The 23,973-nt window shown below is 47.2% G+C and overlaps 1 protein-coding gene across 4 annotated transcripts; it reads left to right on the top strand.

Moving 5' to 3' along the window:
• Positions 1 to 21: 21 nt before the first annotated feature.
• DPP8 (dipeptidyl-peptidase 8) lies at positions 22 to 22,721 on the top strand. Of its 4 annotated transcripts, none has more exons than XM_010160962.1 (19): positions 22 to 285; positions 1,847 to 1,959; positions 2,892 to 3,065; positions 3,954 to 4,122; positions 5,278 to 5,392; positions 5,758 to 5,876; positions 8,004 to 8,065; positions 9,111 to 9,211; positions 10,305 to 10,482; positions 12,215 to 12,374; positions 13,797 to 13,876; positions 15,185 to 15,337; positions 15,965 to 16,100; positions 17,283 to 17,428; positions 18,107 to 18,253; positions 19,011 to 19,163; positions 21,101 to 21,243; positions 21,973 to 22,084; positions 22,378 to 22,721. In XM_010160962.1, exons 1-19 carry the CDS (start codon positions 27 to 29, stop codon positions 22,498 to 22,500), a joined length of 2,643 nt encoding a protein of 880 aa, XP_010159264.1. In that variant the 5' UTR covers positions 22 to 26; the 3' UTR covers positions 22,501 to 22,721. The 4 variants fall into 4 exon arrangements, with proteins under 4 accessions (XP_010159264.1, XP_010159263.1, XP_010159265.1 ...); XM_010160961.1 differs by having other exon boundaries at positions 5,278 to 5,406; positions 5,766 to 5,876; XM_010160963.1 differs by lacking the exon at positions 19,011 to 19,163 and having other exon boundaries at positions 5,278 to 5,406; positions 5,766 to 5,876; positions 22,378 to 22,565.
• Positions 22,722 to 23,973: the final 1,252 nt, after the last annotated feature.

Genomic DNA, 23,973 nt, shown 5'->3' with positions numbered 1-23,973 from the left:
ATCCTGTTCTTCCAGAAACATGCAACATGGCAGCAGCCATGGAAACTGAACAGCCGGGCCTTGAAATCTTTGAAACTGCGGGCCGTGAGGAGCGAGTCCGGAGAGAGGAGCAGCCAAAACTGGAACCTTTCTACGTAGAGAGACATTCCTGGAGTCAGCTTCGGAAACTGCTCACAGATACGCGGAAGTATCATGGGTATATGATGGCAAAAGCCCCTCACGACTTCACGTTTGTGAAGAAAAATGATCCTGAAGGACCTCATTCCCATCGGATCTACTATCTGGGTAAGCTTGCTGCGACAGCTGGTGTCTTGACGAAACAGTCGCTGCAGAGGCTGTTTGGGTTTGACTGTTCTTGAGAGCTGGGTGTTTCTGGCAGTTAAATCAGCATGCATGGCAGGTCAGCTTGGCTGGTCAGATGTCATGATCGTGATTGTAATGTTTCATTTATACTTGCAATGGAATCTCCCACAGAAATGGTGTGCTTGGAGGTGACTCTTTAGGCCTGTTGGAGCTGGAAAATAACTGTGCAGTGTCCTCTGGGGCACATTCTCTCACTGGAAGGACAGGTTAAGTCTGTTCGGTCTGTTTTCTCTCACTCCAAGTATGATATCCCCTCTCCAAAAGCTGGGTCAGTTTGATCTCCTTTCCGTTAATCACAACTATTGGGTAGAACCTTTTTTTCCTTCAAAGTTTCCTTCCAAAACAGAGATTATGAATGGAATTTTGAAAGTCCTTTGTGCCTCAGCTACTGCTGGAGTAGGTTCTCCAGGGATTCTGGAGGGAATAAATAGCAGTGTAAAGTGGGGACAGCTTAGAGAGTGAATGTTTTTCTCAACAATTTTGATCTTGATGATGAAGAACTTAATGTAGTTTAGTGTTGTTGGCCTCAGGGCCTCACTCCTGCCTTGGTTCACTATCAGTGTTCACTGATAGAGCTGCATTTCTAAATTTAAGTGATTTGGCACTGCGGGTGATAGTGTGAGCAACCTTCTGTGTGGCTTTTTGGTAGAGGAATGCTTTTGTCAAAAGCTGCACCAGCTGAACATAAGTCCATGAAAAACTGGGCTGGGGAGAGAAGCGATGGCTGGAGCAAAGGTCTAGGAGCTGGAACCCTGTTGTAGCCCGCTGCTTGCTGCTTAGGCCACTTGCTTAAACTCTGATTTGTGATTCACAGAGCCTTTGCATGTGCTGTGCAGTGACACAGATGGAAAGCTGCTGATCTGTCTCTTCTTTTTTCCCCTTTTCAGAGGATGTGGGTCGTAATCCTTGGATGATGCTGAGGGTGGGTTAGGGCTGACCCCAGCTGACCTGAGCTTTGGTTTCCTTTGTGTCACTTCCCAAGCTGTAGGTCAGACTTGGACTTCCCCAGGGCACATCTGGCTCCCTCTGGGATGATCCCTGTGTGCCTTGGCAGGAGCTTTCAGAAATCTGAATAGCACTGAGGGAGAGGAGCAGGAAAGGGACATTTGCACCTTCCTAAAGACGCATCAGCTTTGAAACACAAGCTGCGTCATGCTGTATTCCAGCCAGGGGAATCAGCAGAAAGGCCCTCCTTGGTTTTAAAAGCTTATAAAGTAAAAAGGCCTTGAGCCTTCGGGAAGACACAGATCTACTTCAGATAACGCAGGGTAAGCCTGCGTGTATTTCCTTGTTCTCTGCCTTCTCCGTGACTTGCATTTCTGTGAAGCAGGGAATTCCCAAGGTGAGGCTGCGGTGCAGAGACTCAGTACTTCTCTGGTATGAAGGGCCTGTGGAACTGTTCCTTGGTATCCTTTGAGAGTGTTTGGATTATTAACAGAAAGCTAATACACTTTTTTTTTCCTCCTTCTTATGTTCACAATAGCAATGTCTGGGGAGAACAGAGAGAACACGCTCTTCTACTCTGAAATTCCCAAAACCATAAACAAAGCGGCCGTCCTGTTGCTTTCCTGGAAGCCTCTTTTGGATCTTTTTCCGGTGGGTCCTGATTTCTTTCTTGCATCTTGGCAGTGAATACACAGGCTTTGGGGTTGCACCTATAAGGCATCATTGAAATTTGCGGTTTATTGTCTTAAAAACGTTAAGATTCTCCTTGTACTTGTCCCAGTCTGCAGCCATCTCAAAGACCAAGCACAGCGTTCTCATCGGTGTTTGGAGTTACAGCCTTTGTGCGTCACAAAGTCTGTTTGTGCCGATGATTCCTCCTTTGCCGGCAGAGATTGCAAGTGCTAATTTGCATCAGATTCTCTGCTGTGAGATCCTGGGGTTTGCTGGAGGAGCCTGTAGTCTCCAATAATCGCTGTCTTGCAGGGGGAAGTGATGAGTCCCCTGAGGATCAGTCAGTGGCTCCGTGACTCATGCTGGAGCAGAGCATCCCTTTCCCACTCACTGGGACACGTGTCCCCTTTTCATCTCTGCGCCTAGCAAACCCGGACCGGTCCCACCCCGTATACTGTGGCAGGTTGGAGGAGGTGGGACAAACCAATTAGGTGTGTTTTTTCCTGTGTTATTTCCTGAGGCTGTCAGCCAGCCTTAAAATTCATGCTGTGCTCTCCTCCCACCACACCCGTCACCGTGTATCTTTGTGAAAGTTAGCAAAGACTCTCCTGCTTGTTCTAGAAATAACAGCCCTTGAGTCCGATCTTTCCTACACAAACGTATGTTGGAAATAACGCCGGCCTTGCTACGGGAGTAGTGGCTGTTGTAGGATTCGATCACGGCCGCCACCTCCAGGCACTGATGGCAGAGGCACGAGCAGGAGTGGGCTTCTAGCTGCCAGCAGGATTCTGGAGGAGGAGGGTGTCTGCCCAGCCATCTGCTCCTGGAAGCTTGGCATGCAGAGACACTCTGACAATATAGTAAGACGTGCGGAGCAGAGGTGTTGATTGTGCTTCTCTGTCCCTACTCAGGCCATCCTGGACTATGGGATGTACTCCCGTGAAGAGGAGCTGCTACGGGAGAGGAAGCGAATTGGCACCATTGGGATTGCCTCTTATGATTACCACCAAGAGAGCGGCACCTTTCTGTTTCAGGCTGGGAGTGGAATTTATCACGTAAAAGATGGAGGCCCTCATGGTTTCACCGTGAGTTTACTCATCTCTCCTGTTTTCTGCAGTACTACTTTCCTCCTTTGGCTTGGAGCAAAAGCAGAGTGTGATCATCAGTTATGCTGCACTAGCATGGCAAGTAGCCTTGACAGCCCTCAAAATGCAGAGAATCCCTCCATAGGGATGCGCTTCCATGGGCGTAAAAACTCAGATGGAGAATTGTGGGGATGGTAGAAACCATGGCAGCAGAGCAGGACACCAGATTTTGTTGATTTTTCATAAGTAGCGATGCCAATAACTCGACACAAAGGCTGTGATGCTCCGTGCTTTTTCCTGGTGTCAGAAGTCGCATCAGAGGCAGCTTTTGTTCCCGAGCTGTGGTTTAGAGGTCAGTGCTGCCTGCGTTACAAGACTTGGCCGTGTAACTTGCCGAACAAGCAGCCTTTACTCTGCTGGTGCTGAAGCTGGACTTCAAAGCTGAAATAATTTCTTATTATTATAGCAAGTGTCTGATGTCTGCCTGACCTTGTTGTCAGGGGGAATTTACTGTACCCTGAGTTGCTTTTGGAGGACAAGATTGGGTGTTCTGCCAGCCCCTTTTTAGGGTGCTGTTTTTAAGAGTGTGCCAGGCTTCTCTAGGCAAACTGCCTTCTGATTTGGGGCTAATCCTCAGCGCTGGTGAAAGAGGCCCTGCTGGGATCTGTGCAACCATGGCAGACACACAACTTTCCCTAGAAAATATCTGCATAGTATTTTTCTGTATTTAAAATCGGTAAATTCCTCTATTTTAAGCCTGTGTATTTGCAGTCGGTGTCCACATTACTGTGGTCTTAGAGACCTTTCGATAATCCAGTTCAGTTTCTGTAAGCGTCCACGTGCTGCTGTTGTTTACTGTGCTTTGCTTTCTTTTTTCCTTTCGAACAGCAACAGCCTTTAAGACCCATTCTGGTAGAGACCAGTTGCCCAAATATCCGGATGGATCCCAAGCTTTGCCCAGCTGATCCAAATTGGATTGCATTTATCCATAGCAATGACATCTGGATATCTAACATAGAAACCAGAGAAGAAAGGAGGCTAACGTTTGTGCACAATGGTAATGCATCCCGAATTAAATCCTCTGCTCTGGCTAGACTGAATTAAGTGATGGCACTAAGGGTTCTCCTGAAATCTGGAGGAATGGACACTGTTTATTCACCTTGTTTGTCACTCTCTACACGTTTCTTCTAGTGCAAATATTGTGGGATGATTCTTTTCCCTGTGGAATCTGGCAAAGGGAGCGATTGAATACATATGGAAGGGCACTTCTCCTGAAACACAGCACGTTGTTTTTCACTGGAACAGCCTTTTCTGTGTGGAGGAGCTGTGGGTGGAATAGAGCTGGAGGAAAGTTTCTGTCGGTGGAGTCAGGCTGCAGGCCTCTGATAAACAAATAGACAGTTTCTGAATAGCACTGTGGCTTCTGCTGGCCCCTCACACCCAGTAACTTAGGTCTTACCCTCTCCAACTCTGTTTTACACATGTATCCTGGAGGAAGGAAAATGGGAAATTGTGGATAAAACACTTTAAAAATCAACTGCGTTTTGTATTTAAATCACACTTTGTATTTAAACTATATAATTTAAATTTTCGTTAAATTAAAATTTCTGAGACTGTAATAATGCATTAGCTTATTTAAATGTTAAATATTAAAATATTATGTAAGTACATTAAAAATAAACTGTAGCAATGACTCCTTCTCAGATGATAATTATTTATGGAGCGCTGCTAAGTTACCTCCAGGGCAACAGGAAAAATATTGAAGCCCTATGGGTATGTCGTGTTGAGATGTTATGTAAGTCTGTTACTGCTGGTTTGCACAGTGAATGAAACACTGATGCTTTCGTTTTTCTGAATGTCAGTATTTTCTGTTTCAGTTATTCAGAAAGGTTTGGGGTTTTTTCTTTGATTTTCTTGAAAGTTTTGCTTCCAATCCCCTGAGCTCAGGTAGAGGGTACTTTTTCTTTCTACAACTAGTCCATAGAAAATGAAGAGACTTTCTTTTCCTAAAAGAAGCTGCCATGTCAGATCCTCCCTGAATAAATCAACAGAGTAGGGTGGAAGCAGAAAACAGATTTGCTGAGAAGCCAGATTTATTATGGTCTGATTGTTCCCAGGGGGTGAACTTGGGCCTTGTTTGGGGTAGTGCAGAACTGGTCTGATGCTGCAGTACATCATCAACTAATTCTTTTGTGTCTCTGTTTTCTTTTAGAACTGGCCAATGTTGAGGAGGATCCCAAATCTGCTGGTGTGGCTACTTTTGTGCTGCAGGAGGAGTTTGACAGATACACTGGCTACTGGTGGAGCCCAAAGGCACAGCCAAGTAAGTGTGGTGGATCCAGTGTGTCTGAGAGGCACACACAGTGGGCCCCTGTCCAGTGCAGAGTTATTTTGACTTGTTACCTGTCTTTATGCAAGATAGGAACCTTGTACTCGCAGCTGCTTTTGAACTATCCGCAGCAGTGGGCATCTTACCGTGGCCTTGTGAGCATGTGTTATTGTGGGAAGAGACTTTCCTTCTCACCACCGCCGTAGGAGTTGTCAGAGTCTCAGTGTTTTGCTTAATGAAACGTGAATCGGAGACTATTGGATTTTTCTTCATCCTTCCAACCTGCTCTTGTTCCTGGCAGAATATTGATGCCTCCTTTTGGTTCTGACCAGGAAATGTTAATTCATTTACAGCACTGGATAGGGGTAAAGTTATTCGAATTCTTTATGAAGAAAATGATGAGTCCGAGGTGGAAATTATTCATGTCACATCGCCCATGCTGGAGACAAGGAGAACAGATTCCTTCCGGTACCCCAAAACTGGTGAGTCCCCTGATGCCCTACATCTCTCTTGCTGGGAGACACATATTTTATGCCATGTACCTGATAGCAGTGACCCCCCTAGCCTAGAGCCAGGGGCGTGTTGGAGAGGGGTTGGGCAGTCTTTGAATTGGGGTCCACGTGGGAGAAATGTGTCTGGGGAAACGGCTGCTGTGGAGGTGAGATTAGTCACTGGTGACCGTGCTGGTATTCCAGCCGTATGGGTACCACGAGCTCCGAGTCTGGATCTCTCAGGAGTTGACAGAAACCCTATCTGATTGTCGCTATTTTGGAGCTGCTGTCTCAGGTCCTGGCAGATCAGAGTTGTTGAGGAGCTGATTCTCATTACCGCCCTGTGTCTCTGAGAGAATAGTTGCAGAACTGTGGCCTTTTGGTTTTTCAGGAGCATTTCTGTTTAGCTGCTGGCACCATCCTTATAGTTCAAGTTCTGAAGGACTCTGGCCTCCATGATTGCTCTTGGACTTTGAACAACAAACTCAGCATGCTGACAGCCTGCCAGGAAAACCCCTGTGTCATATTTGCAAACAGTAAACGATCTGGAGGCTTCAGCAGCGAAGGGGTGAGGGCAGGCTTGAAGCATATTAAGTGGAATGCCATTGGGAGCAGGGAAGCGAGGCGTAAGCAGACCTGCTCAGGGATGATTCAGTCAGGTGTGTGGGACAACTTTGAACAGTCCGACCCTTGTTCTTCATGCCCACACTCCCAAAGTCTTCACTTTCTGGAGAAATATCTGTTTCACTGACCTTCCCAAGTTGCAAAATTCACTTCAGATTTTGTAGATTCCCTGATCTAGATCTTAGGAAGAAGTTTTTTTACAATGAGGGTGGTGAAACACTGGAACCGGTTGCCCAGAGAGATGGTAGAAGCCCCATCCTTGGAAACATTCAAGGCCAGGCTGGATGGGGCTCTGAGCAACCTGATCTAGTGGAAGGTGTCCCTGCTTACTGCAGGGAGGTTGGACTGGATGGCCTTTAAAGGTCCCTTCCAACCCAAACCGTTCTATGATCCACTGGGAAAAATTTTCTGCTTATGATCCTGGTTTACTCCTTGTTTCAAGGAGGAAGAAAAGCTCAGTGTTAGTCTGAGAAATGAAAGATGACTCTTTACATTTTTTTCAGTGCTTGTGTACACCCAGATTTCTGAGGGTATTTTGTCATAGCTCTGTTCACTGCTAAGTTTCAGCAGTTTAGGAAAACAGACCAACCAGAGCCCAAATCCCTTAAAAAAAAAAAAAAAAAAAAAAATCTAGGTTTTAATCTCTAAGCCTTAGTTCCAGTCAGAGCTACAGGGGCAATAGCCTTTTTCTGTGGGTTGTTATGAGGGCAAAGTGTGAGGTAGTGAAGAAAATTCTTCTCAGGGAGAAGGTGAGTACTTAAATAGACCAGCACCACAGCCCAGGGCAAGGCATTTCACCTCAGTGCCTTAGGTTTTGTGTGTAAACCAGGTTGATGAAGTGGGAGTACTTCACAGCAGCGTTGAGAATATTCAGAGTACATGGAATTTGCCACATGTGGCTTCTTGTGGATCAGCTAGCAGCAGCTGTATTCTTTACAGTCCCTTTTTTCTTGCTGTGGAGCAGGCCCCAGCAATCAGCACTGCAGGCGCTGTACAGCAGGATGAGTTGGTGCCTTGTGTAAAGAGTTAACTTCAGTGTTCGACACAGATGTGCAGCATGGCAGTAGGCTTGTGTTTAATTTTCACAGTTTAATTCTTCAGCACTGGATCACTTTCTATGTACCACCTTGGGAATAGCAGCCAAACAGCAACCCAAAGCCTGCTTTCCTATCCTGATCATTCCTGAGTGTTTACTTCCAACTAGTACGTGTATGCCTTGACTGAGAGAAGGCTGAGTGACAGCAGCATGGCTCTTGGTCAGATCTGCTTGCAGGATCACATCCACTGATCCTGCCTCATGTTTGCACTTTCCTTTTTCCCTGCCTGGTTCCGTGCTGTCTCTCGCATGTGCCAAATGGGCTACTTGATCAAAGAGCATTTTGCTGTTTGCCTTTCCCAGTTCTGTATAAATAACACCACAGTAATTCTCAGTTCCAATCTGCCCTCTTGGAAGTAAACAAGCTGGTGCCTGATTGCAAATATCTGTTTTTATAGGTACCGCAAATCCAAAGGTCACTTTCAAGATATCTGAGGTGACAATCAATGCAGAAGGCAGAGTAAGTTCCATGTTCTGCTTGTTTTCCAAATGAATATTATTTCTGGGATCCTTTTTTGGTAAAATGCGTTTTCCAGTTCAGTGGAACTTGACAACTTCTTGTTTGTTGTAACTTGTCACAACTTCTTGGTTGTGACAGCTTAACGGCTTCTCTGGGGGCAGTGCACTTGGCTCATTCCTATGCAGATGCGCGGTGTCTGTGTGTGCAGCAGTATTTCTTAAGGCTGTGCTTTCCTTCCCTACCACTGGGTTATGAATTCAGCTGCAGAGCAGAATATTTGAGGTGTGGGTGGTTAGACCTTCGTATGGGACAGATCTCTTGATTGGCTGCAGGTATTGGGAAAACTTGATTGCAAAGAGGATATATCCCCTTACGGAAGCGTGAACATACGGAAAGAGATGAACTTTGCTTTCACCCCAGGGTTTTTTAACAGGTGCAGAAATTTCCCTATCCCAGTCCAAGACCTTTGGACAGTTGGGAAATTCATCTTACCAAACAGATACAGTAGCCACACATAATTGGGATTCTCTCTACTCTAGAGTTACTTCAGCCATCAGCAGTCACCTGCTGGGATAGCGAGGCTGGCGTCAACCAGCAAAGGCAGGGAGAGCCATCAGGACCCTTTGGGTACCACTGTGACTTGATCCCAGTCCCAGCAGGGATGCGCTGCAGAATGCACCTTGTGAATTAGAACGACGTTGATAAGTGGATGTCATGCAGGATGTTAAACATTTGTCGATGAAAACTCCATACAAATAGCTCGGTACAAATCACCTCCCTTGTACATGGGGAAACTGAGTGTTCAGGTGACTTGTCCAAGATGAGCAGTGGATTTGTGAGCAGCATCCAGATCTCTCAAGTCTCAGCCCTGGCTGTGCTGGAGTCTGGCTACAGATGGGGTTGAATCCCCTGTGTCGCAAAGACCGAACAATCTAAATTGCATGAGCTGCACAGAAGAGGTTTTCTGTGTCCAGACTCTCATAGTGCATGAAAACTGGTTGTGGGGGTTCATCTCAGTGTCACTGAATTGCTGCTTTGTCAACAGATTGCAGATGTTGTGGATAAAGAGCTAGTTCAGCCGTTCGAGATCCTCTTTGAAGGAGTAGAGTACATTGCTAGAGCTGGGTGGACGCCAGAAGGAAAATAGTGCGTATGTTAATCCTGTCTCTGCTTAGAGTGTTTGGGGCAACACAGTTAGAAGCAGAATGCAGTGGTCTCTGTCGTCTTCACGCTTAAGCCTGCTTTCGTTTTCACATTGCTACCAACTGCTTTGTGCAAAGGGGACGATTTTTCCAAAAACCAAACCAGAGTCCTCATCTCTTTCTCTGGTACCTGGCCCTACTCTTTTGGTATCGGGCACCCGCAGCCTTTGATGTACGTGTCCTCTCAGCGTCCCTGTGAGAGAGAGTGCAGTGCTATTATCCCCATTTTACAGATGGGGAACTGAAGCCCAGAGAGGCTAAGTGACTTGCCATGGTCAGACGGGAAGTCTGTGGCTGAGGAGAGAAATGAGCCCAGGTCCCCCAGGCCCTAGGCTAGCGCCCTAACCACTGGACCATCCTTGCTGACCAGACTTACTGATCAGAAAACCTGCTGTAAGTGCGACTTACATTTGCATGTCATTTTTAACCCTGTAGATGATGTAGTACAGTGTTTCTAACTCACCAGAAGCTTCTCCAGTTCTTGACTCTAAAGATGGCTTTCACGTTTTAAATTTTCTTTCCCTCCCCAAATGTGAAAGAAATGCAGGGCCACATTTGCTCCACTATCTTGCTTTTTGTGGGATTATTGTTAGAGCTACGTGTAAAGCCATCAGAAGCATGGCAGGGTCTGCTGCCAGGCCATTCAGGTGCCAGTATTATTCTCTGCCAGGTGTAAATCTAAAACATGAGTATTTTGAAACATCAGTTGAAATTCTTCTACCTGATTATTCTCTCTGATTTTTCTCTTCCCTTTCTCCCCTAAAGCACCATTAAAACCTGGGAGAATAGAATTAATTAAACTTTTGAACCGGCAGTGCTTATGCAATATTGAAATGAAGTGAAATAAGTTCTTGTGTTATGGAAGAGATTTGTTTATGTGGGTGAAATTTTACATGTGGCTTTGTGCTTAATCTGAAATGGAACATTCCTGACGCCCTCAAAATGCCTAGTGTTAACGAGTGTCTGTTGAGATTTTTCAGACCTGCCTAATACTCATCATTGCATGTTATTTTCTGCAATATCTGTCTCGCCAACAGCATCTGGTCCATCTTACTGGATCGCTCCCAAACTCGACTTCAGATAGTCTTGATTCCTCCTGAATTATTCATCCCCACAGAAGATGATGCAATGGAAAGACAGAAACTTATCGATGCTGTACCAGATTCTGTTACACCTTTCATTATTTATGAAGAAACAACAGACATCTGGATAAATGTAAGCATTTGAATTTCAGCCTTCTCTGACAGTTTGTTGTTCAAGACCTCACTTGTAGCACTTGAGCAACATTGGTGTTACTGTGCAACCTAGGAAGATGTTCCCATTGTGCAACTTCTGTGCATCTCCTGTGCTTCCTGCTGTCAAAAGCAGTGTGTAGAGAACAGAGAGAGATGGGATGTGAAAGCAAAGCTGCTTGGCATAAGGCTGCACAGTGGCCAGACAGAGCTAGGAGCAGAGCCCAGGGCTCTGGTGTTCCAGGGCAGCCCCTTGCCTGCAGCATTACCCACTGATGCCCTCCGGCTTCTTGGTGCCAGTTGTTCACCAGCAGATGAAGTATTCTTCAGCCAACAAAGATATGTCTAGATACTGGGTGAACAAGTCCTGAGAATCTGCTACCAGTCACTAAAACCCCTCCTTAACTGCTGCAGGGCCTGTGCTGTGAGACCAGGCACCAGTGTTCTGGGCTAATGTTGTAAAAATGAGTGCTGTTCACACTTCTGCAGATAAAGATCGATGTCTCTAAAATGACATCCACTTGGAGGTGTGCCAGGCTACGGGAAGGCCTGGGAACATCAATCACTGACAGGGAGTTGGATCTTTCAGCAGAGAGCATTTGCACAAAGCCTTCCAGTGAATGGGCTCTATACAGCGACTGCCCTCTAGGATACCATGTTTTCCCCTTACTGGTAGTGTGCGTGGATCCAGGATGGTGCAGTGAGTTGTCCTTTCTCCATTAGTTGTACTGGCCAGAGTGGTTTTTGACTGACAGCTCATACTGTGCAGATAGCGTAAGGGTATCAGCTGGTTGGAGCAAGTCCAGAGGAGGCCATGGAGATGCTCCGAGGGCTGGAGCCCCTCTGCTAGGGAGACAGGCTGGGAGAGTTGGGGGGTTCAGCCTGGAGAAGGGAAGCTCCGGGGAGACCTTATAGCACCTTCCAGTGCCTGAGGGGGCTACAAGAAAGCTGGAGGAGTGGGACTTTTCCCAAGGGCAGGGAGTGACAGGACAAGGGGTAACAGGCTTAAATTGAAAGTGGGGAGGTTTACATTGGATATCAGGAAGAAATTCTTCCCGCAGAGGGTGGGGAGGCACTGGGACAGGTTGCCCAGAGAAGCTGTGGATGCCCCATCCCTGGAAGTGTTCCAGGCCAGGCTGGATGAGGCTTGGAGCAACCTGGGCTCGTGGAAGGGGTTCCTGCCCATGGGAGGGAGTGAGGCTGGGGGGGCTTTTATGTCCTTTCCAACCCAAACCATTCTGTGATTCTATCATAAATGCTCATGAACCCCTCAAAAGATTGTCCCTTGAAGCAAGAGTTGACATCTTCCTGAGTGGGAAGATGATGTCAGCTCATCTTTCTTTAAATAACCCTTCGCTTCCAGTGAAGCACTGAGCCGAGGGGGGAGGCCACTGAATGCTGGCTGCTCTGGGTGGCTCTCATACACTGTCTGAGCAGCTGGACCAACCTCTGTATCTAAGCTAGATACTTCATTATTTCAGTGGCCAGAATTTAGTGAGACTAGCAAAAAGCCTGGAGCTGTGCAGCCTGTATGACTGCTGCCTGCAGGCACCCCCTGGCTCATCAGTGTAACCGGTGCTCCCAGTAAAGGACAGTGCTGCACCCTTCTAGTGCCAACTGTGTTGTCTGTGCTGAGCTGTAAGAGGAACTTCCTGTGTGTGACTTCAGTGCCAGAGTCCTGCTGAGCACAACGGTCCACTGCTCTGTCTCTGTAGATCCATGATATCTTCCATGTTTTCCCTCAAACCCATGAAGATGAGATAGAGTTCATTTTTGCCTCGGAGTGTAAAACAGGATTCCGGCACCTCTACAGAGTCATCTCAGTTTTGAAGGAGAGCAAGTATAAGCGATCATGTGGAGGCCTCCCTGCTCCAAGTAAGTGAACTTACTCTGTTGCTTTAATTGGGCATTTGCTGTCTCTAGTGAGGAAATCAATGTCCTTCCAGGTGGCAGGAATTATTCTTATTGGAAACTCCTGCTGTTGTCCAGGAAAGTGCTTCACTGTACAGTCATTCCTCTTGAAATTGTACAGGGGTGGCTCTGTAGTCAGCATTCCTTAGTTTTAACCCTGATTCTTCCTCTCTGACTAGAGGGGAGAAGTTTTAAAAACCAGACCAGATGGGAAACAAGCTCCCTGTGATACTGTGAGATGCACTTAGTTGGCTTTTCGTTGTCGACGTTGGGACTGTGTGTGCTGACTTTGCCAGAGGTTAATTGTTGTAGCAGTAGGGTGGCTGCTGCTTGTGTGCAGGGTCCAGTGTGTCTAGCAGATGCACATCAATTTGGGACTTGATTTTGCAAGTAAAACCGACACTCCTTGTCAAGCAGATTGGTAGCAAAGAGGTTGACAGAGAGAGTGGTTTGAACACACTGTAAAAAGGTCCGTGGAGGTCTCCCTGTCTGAGTGGGCCCACATGTGAGTCCCTTTGCAGTGAATGTATGTGCTTGGCAGCAAAACCTACGATATGACAACTAGTCAGAGAACTGCTCTTCAGAACAGTCACGGCACTGCTGTATAGACAGATTTTAGGAGGAGAAAAGTACTGGCAGCTTTTGCCAATGGAAATGCAGGAAGAGTCATTTCAAGCAAAATACCTAAAGGACCACGTACTTCTGAGCCGCAGTCAGTTTGGTCTCACTCAGATGCACGAAGTAGCTGTGTCCAAGGCTCCTGGAGTGGTTTTTCCACCATGTGTATTCTTTAATTTACGGTCCCATGCAGTGATACTTAATTTACTTGGTGTGTGTTGAAGGCAGTTACTGAGCTCTGCATTCACAAAAAGTACACCTCATCTTACTACAGGTCCTAGTTTCATGCAACAGTTGGGATTTTTTCCAGGCAGCATTATATCCTGGCTTGATTAGATTTCTCTGAACACATCCGACTTCTTTCTCTCACTAAATCTCCCTCATTCTAAAGGAAATGAAACCATCTTACAAAAGCAGAGGTGTTCCCCACCTAGGTGCAAAATTCCCCATTTTTGAGACCTCAGATTCCCTTTGCACACCCGTTTTTCAGTATAAACCCTCTGTTTCTGTGCAAGTCACAAAATATTTCACAAGTAAACAAGCTGTCCAGGCTTCAGGTTGAATCCTGTCAATCTTTTAACATAGATTTCACGGGGTGTTAAGTAGTATTTGTCTGGGGAGCTGGCAGAGGTGTGGCTCTTCTGCAAGGGCAAGTTGCTCTTGAGTTTAGTCCAGTAAAAAAGCATGCAAGGAGAAAGTGTTATTGTTGACCATGTGTTTTGTAAAATGTAAACCTGTGAAATCTGTTTATATGTTGGTCGTTTGCAGGTGATTTCAAGTGCTCCATCAAAGAGGAGGTAGCGATTACCAGTGGAGAGTGGGAAGTGCTTGGCAGGCATGGATCCAATGTAAGTCCCTGCTCTTGCTGCATCGATATCCTGCGGGCAACACACACTGCAGTACACGTTGCATTAGTGGGGCTCTGCTCCCTGAGAAGAGCGGACCTTGCCACTCCCTGGTACTGAGTTTGAGCATAGGTATCGTGGGGTTTTTTGGTCTACAGTGTACTTTTGTCCTTCTCTACCTCTGATGGGCTGTTCTGGAGCAGAGGTGGTGATTTTGGCAGTGTGGGAAGGCAACACGGACAACAGTAGTTGTCTTTCTCTTCCTGCATGTTCCTGCCAGTAGTTGTCTTTCTCTTCCTGCATCTTTCATCTGCTCTTCCTGTGTGGATCCTTGTCAACAAGGAGTTTTCCCCACTAAGTTCAAGGCTTAAAGAGGAGAAGGGAGCAAAAATACTGCGAGGCAGCAGTGAGGGAGGGAATTCCATGTGTTCCATGAGCAGCAAGGTGTCACGGTGGTGTCCAACTGCTGTCCTGCAATCACGAGATGCCTGTTGGAGGAATCAGCATCAATCTATTACCCTGTCTCTGTTTAGCCAGAATGCACAGTGTGTATGTTCCTTGTCACCTGTGAGCTTGCACAGGGAGGGGCGGGAATGCTCCCCTCACTGGTGCTCTTCCAGCGCTGAGCTGGCTGAATTTTTTGATCATGTGAATCAAACAGCAGTTCAAGGAGAACGGGTTGATTTGGACTTTGTGAAGTCTTTACAGCCTGGAGGAGAGAAGGCTCTGGGCAGACCTTATTGCAGCCTTTCAGCACTTAAAGGGGGCTTAGAAAAAAAGATGGGGACAAACTTTTTAGCATGACCTGTTGTGACAGGACAAGGGGTAATGGCTTTAAACTGAAAGAGGATGGATTCAGACTAGATATAAGGAAGAAATGTTTTACAATGGAGGCGGTGAAGCACTGGCAAACGTTGCCCAGAGACGTGGGAGATGCCCCATCCCTGGAAACATTCAAGGCCAGGCTGGAGGGGGCTCTGAGCAACCTGGTCTAGTGGAAAATGTCCCTGCTTGCTGCAGGGGGCTGGACTAGATGGCCTTCAAAGGTCCCTTCCAACCCAAACCATTCTGTGATTCCATTTCGCATAGCAAACGACAGGGGAGATGGGGAAGAGTAAAGGATCAGCATGAGAGCACTGAGCACCAAGGAGTGAAGTGCAAGAACAGGCATCTGTCTCATTCCTTGCAGATTCTTGGGATGTAACTCGGCGTTATGGAAGTGGGGCAGTGGGGGAGACTTGGAGGTGGTAGAGCTGGGTATTGTTTTGGCAAGAAACACTGCTGAGGGATGTGTTGTTTTGGTTTTGGCAGATCTTTGTTGATGAAGCTAAAAAGCTGGTGTACTTTCAAGGCACAAAAGACTCTCCTTTAGAGCATCACTTGTACGTTGTTAACTACGAGAATCCAGGAGAAGTCAAGCGGCTGACGGAACGTGGCTACTCTCACGCCTGCTGTGTCAGCCAGGTACCTGTTCGCCTGTGAGGCCCTGTGTAGGCAGGGCTGGCTGGGTGTGCTGGGGCTTATTGCCAGTCTTGTCCCGCACCAGTCACCAGGCTAGGCTGTATCTGAATGTAACAACTGCAGATTTTACACTGTGTTGTACAGCCAGTGCATAAACCCACCCTGGAAACTGGATTTGTCCTCCCAGGTCAGTTCTTCAGCTCACCACAGGCAAAAGGAGCCAGGATGAGTGGTTTGAAACTGTTTGGGCCTGGCTCTTGTCACCTGAAGTAGACTGTCGGGCGGTCACCAGGGGAGATGAGCCTTGGGCAGCGATGGGTGGGATTCCAGGCCTGTGGGACAGCAGCCCATCCAGCTGGGAATGCTCTACCCAGAAGAGGATGTGTGACAAGGTCCTCATGCCACTGTTGGTTTGGCAGGTGTAATTTTTTGCCTTGGGGTGTTAATATCTGAATCTTTCTAACACCTGTAGCTTCTCAGAGTCTATCTGCTGTTACATGAGAGCCCAGACTTCCTGGTTTAATTTGGTCCCTTAACATCTTCTGAAAGATCTACATGCAGAAAAAAGCGATCGCTTTTGCTTGTGCCTCCGCACTGAGAAGTCCAGGATAATGTTGTGTTTCCCCCTAGGACTGTGACATGTTCATCAGCAAGTACAGCAACCAGAAGAACCCGCACTCGGTGTCACTTTACCGCCTGTCAGGACCTGACGACGATGCAGCTCACAGGACAAAGGAATTCTGGGCTACCATTTTAGATTCAGCAGGTAACGGCATGGATAAGGAACTGGAAAGGGACAACCAGGGTCACAGTATGAAAGATATCCCAGAATGCGCTTGTCGGAAACTTGTTCTTGTGGGTGGCTAGACTTGCCTCTGAAAGTGGTGCTTGTGTGAGGAGTTCTTGGAAGTACCTGAGTGACGTTTTCAGGTCAGCAGCGAATGGGTGTAAACTGGCTGTAAAGGAATTTAGAGTGGAAATTACTAAGTTTCTGATGCCAGAGCCAGTAGAAACAGTAGAAAGCCAGGTTTAGTGTCCAGGGTAAGTCATTTACTCTGTGCTACGTTCTGATGCCAGAGCCAGTAGAAACAACAGAAAGCCAGGTTTAGTGTCCAGGGAGGAGTTTAAGTCATTTACTCTGTGCTACATACTTGCTAATGAGCATATATAATGCTTCTGGGCCTCTGGGGAGGGGCATACACTCCTTAAATAGTTGTGTCCTGCATCCTACTCATGTCTTTGATGCAGCTGTTGGGCTTTTATTTTTCCATTTTGTTTCTTTTCCCTTTCATCTCTCCTTCCCCAAGGCATACTCTATATCCTGAGCTATCCATGTGTTAATGCTGTGAGTCCTCAGTGGGGCTAGGAAGCAATGGGACACCTGCAATGGCTGTGTCAGGGGAGAAGAGTTACTACTGATTCATCTCTCCTTCCCCAAGGCATACTCTATATCCTGTGCTATCTATGTGTTAATGCTGTGAGTCCTAAGTGGGGCTAGGAGGGGATGGGACACCTGCAATGGCTGTGGCAGGGGAGAAGAGTTACTACTGATCGGAGGAGAGCGGAGTTGGGAACGTGATAGGGCTGAGAAAGCTCCCTTAGGGCCAGGGCATTCCCAGCCACATCCATTGTCCCCAAGGCATACTCTATATCCTGTGCTATCTATGTGTTAATGCTGTGAGTCCTAAGTGGGGCTAGGAGGGGATGGGACACCTGCAATGGCTGTGGCAGGGGAGAAGAGTTACTACTGATCGGAGGAGAGCGGAGTTGGGAACGTGATAGGGCTGAGAAAGCTCCCTTAGGGCCAGGGCATTCCCAGCCACATCCATTGGAAAGCAGGAGGGCTCCATTGGGCCTGCAGTGGGATTGGTGATGGGGCAGGGCTGGAGCAGAGCTGCGTTATTCATGCATTCCCTGTTAAACCAGACGCTGTTCCCTCCTGTGGCAGGCCCTCTTCCTGATTACGTTCCCCCAGAAGTGTTCTCCTTCGAGAGCTCCACGGGGTTTACGCTTTATGGGATGATGTACAAACCTCACAATCTGCAACCAGGAAAGAAGTACCCCACCGTGCTTTTCATCTATGGAGGGCCTCAGGTGAGCGTGGTGTGGCGGTGAGCTCAGGTGAGCTGGCCTGCGTCACTCCGCTGCTCTCCGGTGTGAACAGTTCCTGCTCGGAGACAAGGCCAGCGTGCAGCGTGTTGCCTCTTTGGTGACTAGCTGCGTGGACAGAGGTGCTATAAGTGGTCTTGATTTCCAGGTCTTAGGCACTGCCGCTTGTCTGAGAACAGGTATGGAGTAGCAGAGCTAGAACTGGGAGAAAGGGGAGTGCAGATAGTCCCTGTTCTATCTCCCCCACTCCTCCGCAGGGGCTCATGTTCTTTATTTCTGCTTCTCGCATGTGTGTGTGAGGGGAGCTCTCCAGCTTGTGCTTCAGAGAGCTAGCTCCCCAGTCCTCCTTGTCCCGCTGATGAACAGGAGAAGGTGAGGCCCTTAGCTCTGCTTTGGTTCCCCCAGCTTTGCGGTGCCCTGTTGTGGTCCAAGGCAGTTGGAATAAGATTTGATGAAGGGAAATTCCTTCTCCTGGGAAGGAACAGAGAGACTGGAGAGCAGAGCTGCAGGCTTGGGGTTGGGTCATGCTGTCAGCAGCTGCCCCTCTTCCTCTATAAAACGTTTAAAGGAAGGTAGATACAAATCATATCTGAAATGGGGTTAAGCGTCGGCCCTGGATTCCATTACATGTGCGGTTGTGTCATGGCTGCTCTTCCGTTCCAGGTACAGCTAGTGAACAACCGGTTTAAAGGGATCAAGTATTTCCGCTTGAACACTTTGGCCTCTTTAGGCTACGTCGTTGTCGTCATTGACAACAGGGGGTCCTGTCACCGAGGGCTGAAGTTTGAAGGAGCCTTTAAATACAAAATGGTAAGTGGAGCTTTGAGTCTGGCTCTTTGTTTTCAGCCAGAGACGGGGTTGAGGCCCAGTGTTACCTGAGCACTGGTTTGGCACAGGTGCCAGCATCACCTGTGTGACGCTGCCTAGGTCTGGGGAAGGGAACTGCCTGTAGTTGAGCTGTATGGATTTGGGGGAGGAAAGACAATGTGGGAAAGAGAGAATATCAGGGTTCGTGGTTGCTGACCAGCTCCAGCTTGGCAGGCATAACGCAAGGTGGTTTATAAGGGTGTCTCTGACTCCCAGCAGGTACGTTCTGCTGCTCACGTGAAGCAGAGTGGTTTCATTCACAGCATGGGTTACTATTTAGGGCAGTTCCTGCGTCAGGCTGGAGAGAGGGGATTGTGTTTGGTCGTGTGTACAGGCAGGGAGGGCCTGTGCCAGGCTCTGCTGGCTTTGCAGTGTAGCACTCTGTGTTGGGAGCGACGTGTATGTGCTAGAGCAGCTTTCCTTTTGTAACAGCAAAAAGTGAAAACGCTGAAAAATCTTACTTGTCCCCAAGCAAGGAGACAAATGAGGAAGAAGACAATTAAGAGGTGGATTAGCGTGTATTTATCATCTTATGGGGGAAAGGGATCGTCTTTCTGTAATGTGCCTAGCACAGTGGCCTGCTGGTGTGTGGTTGGGTGCTGCACCAACAGAAGCAACAAAGGTCTGAAGGTTCAGAAATCCCGAGAATGTAACTTTTGTCTGGAACTAACAAAACTTACCTTTTTTTCTCCCTTCCCAGGGACAAATAGAAATTGATGACCAAGTGGAAGGGCTGCAGTATTTAGCGTCGCGGTATGACTTCATCGATTTGGATCGTGTTGGCATTCACGGCTGGTCCTATGGAGGCTACCTCTCTCTCATGGCTTTATCGCAGAGGTCGGATATCTTCAGGGTATGTTCACACACCGAGTGCTTATTCTGCTGGGGCAGGCAGAGTTTCTCCCTTGATCATGTAACCTCCTGTGGGTGTTGACAGCACAAGGACTTTCGAGCTCGCTCTAGACAAGTGAGGACACTGTGCTCTTGCTGTTTTCTTCAAGACTCTTCTATTTGGGTGACTTGGGAGACAAGTTCCTTTTCTAGCAAGCATTTCTTCCCCTGTATTTCTTATTAGGCTTCCAGGCTTTGGTTGTTTTTTTTGATACTTCACAGACAACAGATCTGAAAATCTTCTCACTAGTACCTGCCAACAAGAACCTTTTAAACCCAGCAATCAGTGGTATTGCAAGAGCAGCTATAAGTTACTGTGTGACCTTGGGTTGTCTCCTCAGGTTTTTCCACGTGTGTTTCTGTGTGAAGTGTGGGGATGAGATGCTTTTCCTCTGTAAGCCTATCTTGTCACCACTAGGCTCTGCGACTGGTATTTGCATTGAGTCTGTAGTAGTACAGGTATGGGACTCAGCTTTTCAGAGGCACTGATACCAGTACAGCCCCAACAATTAATATTAACAGAGAGACCTCAAATCACAAAATTGCATTTGTGCAATTAAGTGCTGTGCTTTCCTACCTCTGCGCAAATTTGCAGCTTTTCTCCCCTGTGGTGTTGAGAGATAATCTTGATGTGACGCACAGGTGCGGTGTTGTCCGTGAGGCTTCCCGCATCAATGTGAGCCGGGTGATTTTGGGCAGGACACACCATCCAAGAACCCTGGCATGTAAGAGGAGTGAGGGGCTGTTCAGGGAGGTCAGTTTTACTGGAATATCTGAGAGTCTCTTCTCGTGAGGTGGGGTGAGGAGGAACAACTGTTCATCCCGTTCAGCTGAGCACAGGATATTCCCTCTCTGGAACTGTGTAAGAGAGCTTTAAACATTGGACTGTTGAGCTTGTAGTAACTGTGCTGGTGTAGTTATATATGACCGAATCTCAGGTCACCTATGCTGAAGGTACCTTATGTAGTCTGAGCTGTCGCCTGCTTTGTGTCAGCGGAGCTCTTTGTGCTGCAAACCAACTAAGGGAAATGATCCTGCTGGAAAATGATACCTCCTCTTCTTCCTCCCCTATTTCCTGCCCTGAGAGAATAGTTCCTTTGCAGACCGATCTGTTCCCAGATGACATTTGCCTATGCTGCTTCGTAGGAGTGTGTCCTGAAGCAGCCAGGAGGGCAGCCTGGGGTTGGGGAGAGGTACTGAAAAGAGGTTCTTGGGATTATGTGGCTTTAGAGCACTATAGTGAATGGCCAGGCTGCTGCTGGGCAAGGCTTAGAGGTGGCAAGAGCTGGATATTGCTCTTGGGATGTGTTTTGCTCTTTCTGGCTGCTCTTGCTTTGTCCAAGTCCAACCTGAATATTCCTGGGAGGTTTAATAATTATTTGTCTCAAGTCCTTAAGGATTATTATGGTTTTGCTTTGAAAAATACCTGCCTTGCAAAGGACTTTTTGGGTTTTTTTCCCACAATCCTCTCTGCAAGCTGGTGGGAGCTTTGCAAGCTAGTTTGCTGAGTCCGAGAGAGCTGTCTATCCCAGTTTCTGTTAGCCATTCAAACGAACAAAGATTTTGTGACCCAGAAGCAGAGCACTCTGCATTTTGGACAAAACCCACCTCCCTCAGCAGGCCTTGCAGGTGATGTGTTTGGCATTCCTTCTCATCTGTCTGTAGCATCTTCCTGGCATTCAGCACGGGTAGGTCGTAGCTGATCCGCGCTGCTGTGTACGAACTGCGGGAGGGCGAGGGAGGTTGCGTTCCGTTGGCCACTGTACGCTGTGGTTTGCAAACTCACCAGTGTGTCAGGGGCAATCGTAGTTGCAGTGGGCTAGATCTGTGGGAGGGAGGGATGGGGATCCCCGGATCATCGTTCCCCTCCCCATGCTGACAGCCCTGTTGAACCTGCAGGTTGCCATTGCCGGAGCGCCCGTCACGCTATGGATTTTCTACGACACTGGTTACACGGAGCGTTACATGGGCCACCCGGATCACAACGAGCAGGGCTATTACCTGGGTTCGGTGGCCATGCAAGCTGAGAAGTTTCCTTCTGAGTAAGTTTGGGACTGGCTCTTACCTTATGCTTTTTCCTACCAAGAAACTTCAAGCCCCATGGACACATTTTAATCTCCTTGTTCTTGGCAATTGATTCCTGGAATCACAAATGTTAGTATTAAATAATAATTAAGGAAAAAACCCCAACACTAATAAACCTAATAGACTTGAATGAACATTTACATAATTACAGGCGATTCCATGTAAACCCTTTTATCCTAGCTGTAATTAAAGACTATCTTTTATGTCTAAAGAAATGACAAACCTATCTTCAATTACATGATTAGCACTTCAGAGCCACATTAAGCTAGACAAAAATGAGTTGATCGGGATGCTTTCTGCGTGCTCTGAGGCCGTGCCAGCACGGAGTTGTCTGCAGGGCAGGCTGAGACCATGGGCTTTTCTGCCAAAGAGCAGAAAATCAGCAGTGATTCTGAGCAGGTGATAAGCTGTTGTATTGTCCCAGCTAGGAAATACTTCTGAGACTCAAGTTGATGTACAGATAACAGGTCTGTCCGTGAAGTGCATGTGCAGGAGCAACTTACAGAGGAGGAAAGAACAGGTTTGGGAGACACATCCCTCCAGAGCTATTTACAGCAGCGAAATCGCTGTCTTGGGTGCAAATCTTTCATTCTGTTGAGTGTTTCTGAAGGGATGTGTGTGGACTGTGAAACAAGTGGCAGGTTCTGGGGTGCTGTCTATAAATGTCTGTCTCTTGCTTTTCTCAGGCCAAACCGTTTGCTGCTGCTGCACGGATTCTTGGATGAGAACGTTCACTTTGCACACACTAGCATTTTGCTCAGCTTTTTAGTGAGAGCTGGGAAACCATATGACTTACAGGTAAGGCCAGAACCAGGTAACGTGTCTGTCTTTGAGGAGTCCAAAGTTGGGATATGTAACACGGCTGTGCTGGGCAGCTTGGAATTCTAGGATAAAATTGTAGTATTTGAGCCTAACATTTGTTTTGAAAAGGAAGATTTTATGAGTCAACAAAAAAACCATCTTAGGCAAATGAGGAGTTCAGGCTGCTCCCAGGGAGATGTGCTGCAGCCTGGAGGCAGTACAGCAGTTTCATTCAGTGTGGAACAGGGTTATACTCTTGTGGATACTCATGATTTTATCTTATATTTTAGATCTACCCTCAGGAGAGACACAGTATAAGGGTACCTGAGTCGGGAGAGCACTACGAGCTCCATCTGCTGTATTACCTGCAAGAGAATCTGGGCTCTCGTGTTGCTGCCCTGAAGGCAATGTGAGCCCCCTCTGCAGAACTCCGCTCCGCCGGCTGTTTTACCGAACAAGGAGATGTAGGAAACTAGAGGAAATAGGATGGAACGTTGCATTTTGGTGCCTGTCACATGTACACACACACGGAGACACTTTTTAAGAAATAAATTTGGTGCCATACAGGAAATCAGAGTACGGTGACCTAATGACTTTAAAGCTTAAGTTGTAAATAAAATTAAATGTCTGTGGTATAACGCAGTACCATGGGGGTTCTCCTGGGGGAGGAGCTGCAGCTGAAAATAACGTACTTCTACAGCACCAGATCTTCACTTTTTAGACACGTGATGGCATAACCGATGTATTTTTACAGTGTGTTCCTTGGTATCTTACTACATAATACTGGATCTGTTCACTGCACAGCAAGAGTTTACGGACTGGTTACGACGCGTATTACATTTTAAATGCTATCATATAGCTTTTATGCTTCATGTAAGGGAAGTGTCTCCCTCCTTAGAAGCCGGTCACAAGTTAGACACATCACCTACCTAGATGGTAATTGTTTTTTAAGAAAAAAAGACTTTTAAGCTGCCTCTTAAAGAATTTAGATTTTGGATTCGGTTCATTTGGTTCCAGGTTCTCTTCAATGGTTTCTTCTCTCCCCAGGATAAATCATCCTTTTTTTTTTGCTTTCAGCAGCTTGAGATCCTATCCTGATTGTACTTGATTTCAGCGGGGAAGCGAATGATATTATACCGTGATACGGGCATAACGATCTTTCCTCCTGAGACGCAAATTAAGGCAAAGAGCTGAAACTCTGTACATTTTAAAACAAGCTTAGAAGTGCAGCCCGTCTCTCGCTGACATTCTTCCCCGATGTTCACTCTGGGGCTGGTTGTGCAATACTGTTTCCTCACCGTCACGTCGGCGTGATGCAGGTGTACGCATCCTGTAACGATTTTTAAAATTCAGTACTCTCCTCCAAAGGTCTGCAGAGGGTTTGGTGAAGAGACCTTACGAACACTACGCGTGGGGCAGTATGAACTGTTTCACATAATTTGAGGGACTGTTTCCCAGGCTCGTGCTCTGTTCAGTCCTCCGTTCCCGGGTCCTTTCTAGCACTGCTGTGTTAGCATGATTAGGATGCTGTATTTAAGAAACCCCCTCCTGCAGCGCTTCAAGTAACCCTGCTAAGCCTAAAGGATATGCAATCCCAGTTGTGTTTTTGCTAGGGAGGCTGTAACTAAGCAGCAGGCTTGGCTAAAAAGCATCGGAAGCGTGTGAAGTCACTTTTAACTTGCAACACGTCGTTTAGGATAGAAATCCATAGAAAAATGATTCTCTTTAATCCAGGAAATTCTCCCCTTGGGGCTTGTCTCCGAGGCTCCTAAAAGTTTTAATGGTTTTCTTAGAAACCTAAGAACTTCCTTTTGTTTCTGTTTTGGTGCTAGAGAGAAGCATAGCATGGTTTTCTTTTCATCCTCTCAAAATCTGGAATCACTCTC

The sequence above is a fragment of the Eurypyga helias genome, unplaced genomic scaffold (genome assembly GCF_000690775.1).
Source record: "Eurypyga helias isolate BGI_N326 unplaced genomic scaffold, ASM69077v1 scaffold41, whole genome shotgun sequence".
In the NCBI taxonomy this organism is placed as follows: Eukaryota; Metazoa; Chordata; class Aves; order Eurypygiformes; family Eurypygidae; genus Eurypyga; species Eurypyga helias.
This window is presented reverse-complemented; position numbering and strand designations above follow the sequence as displayed.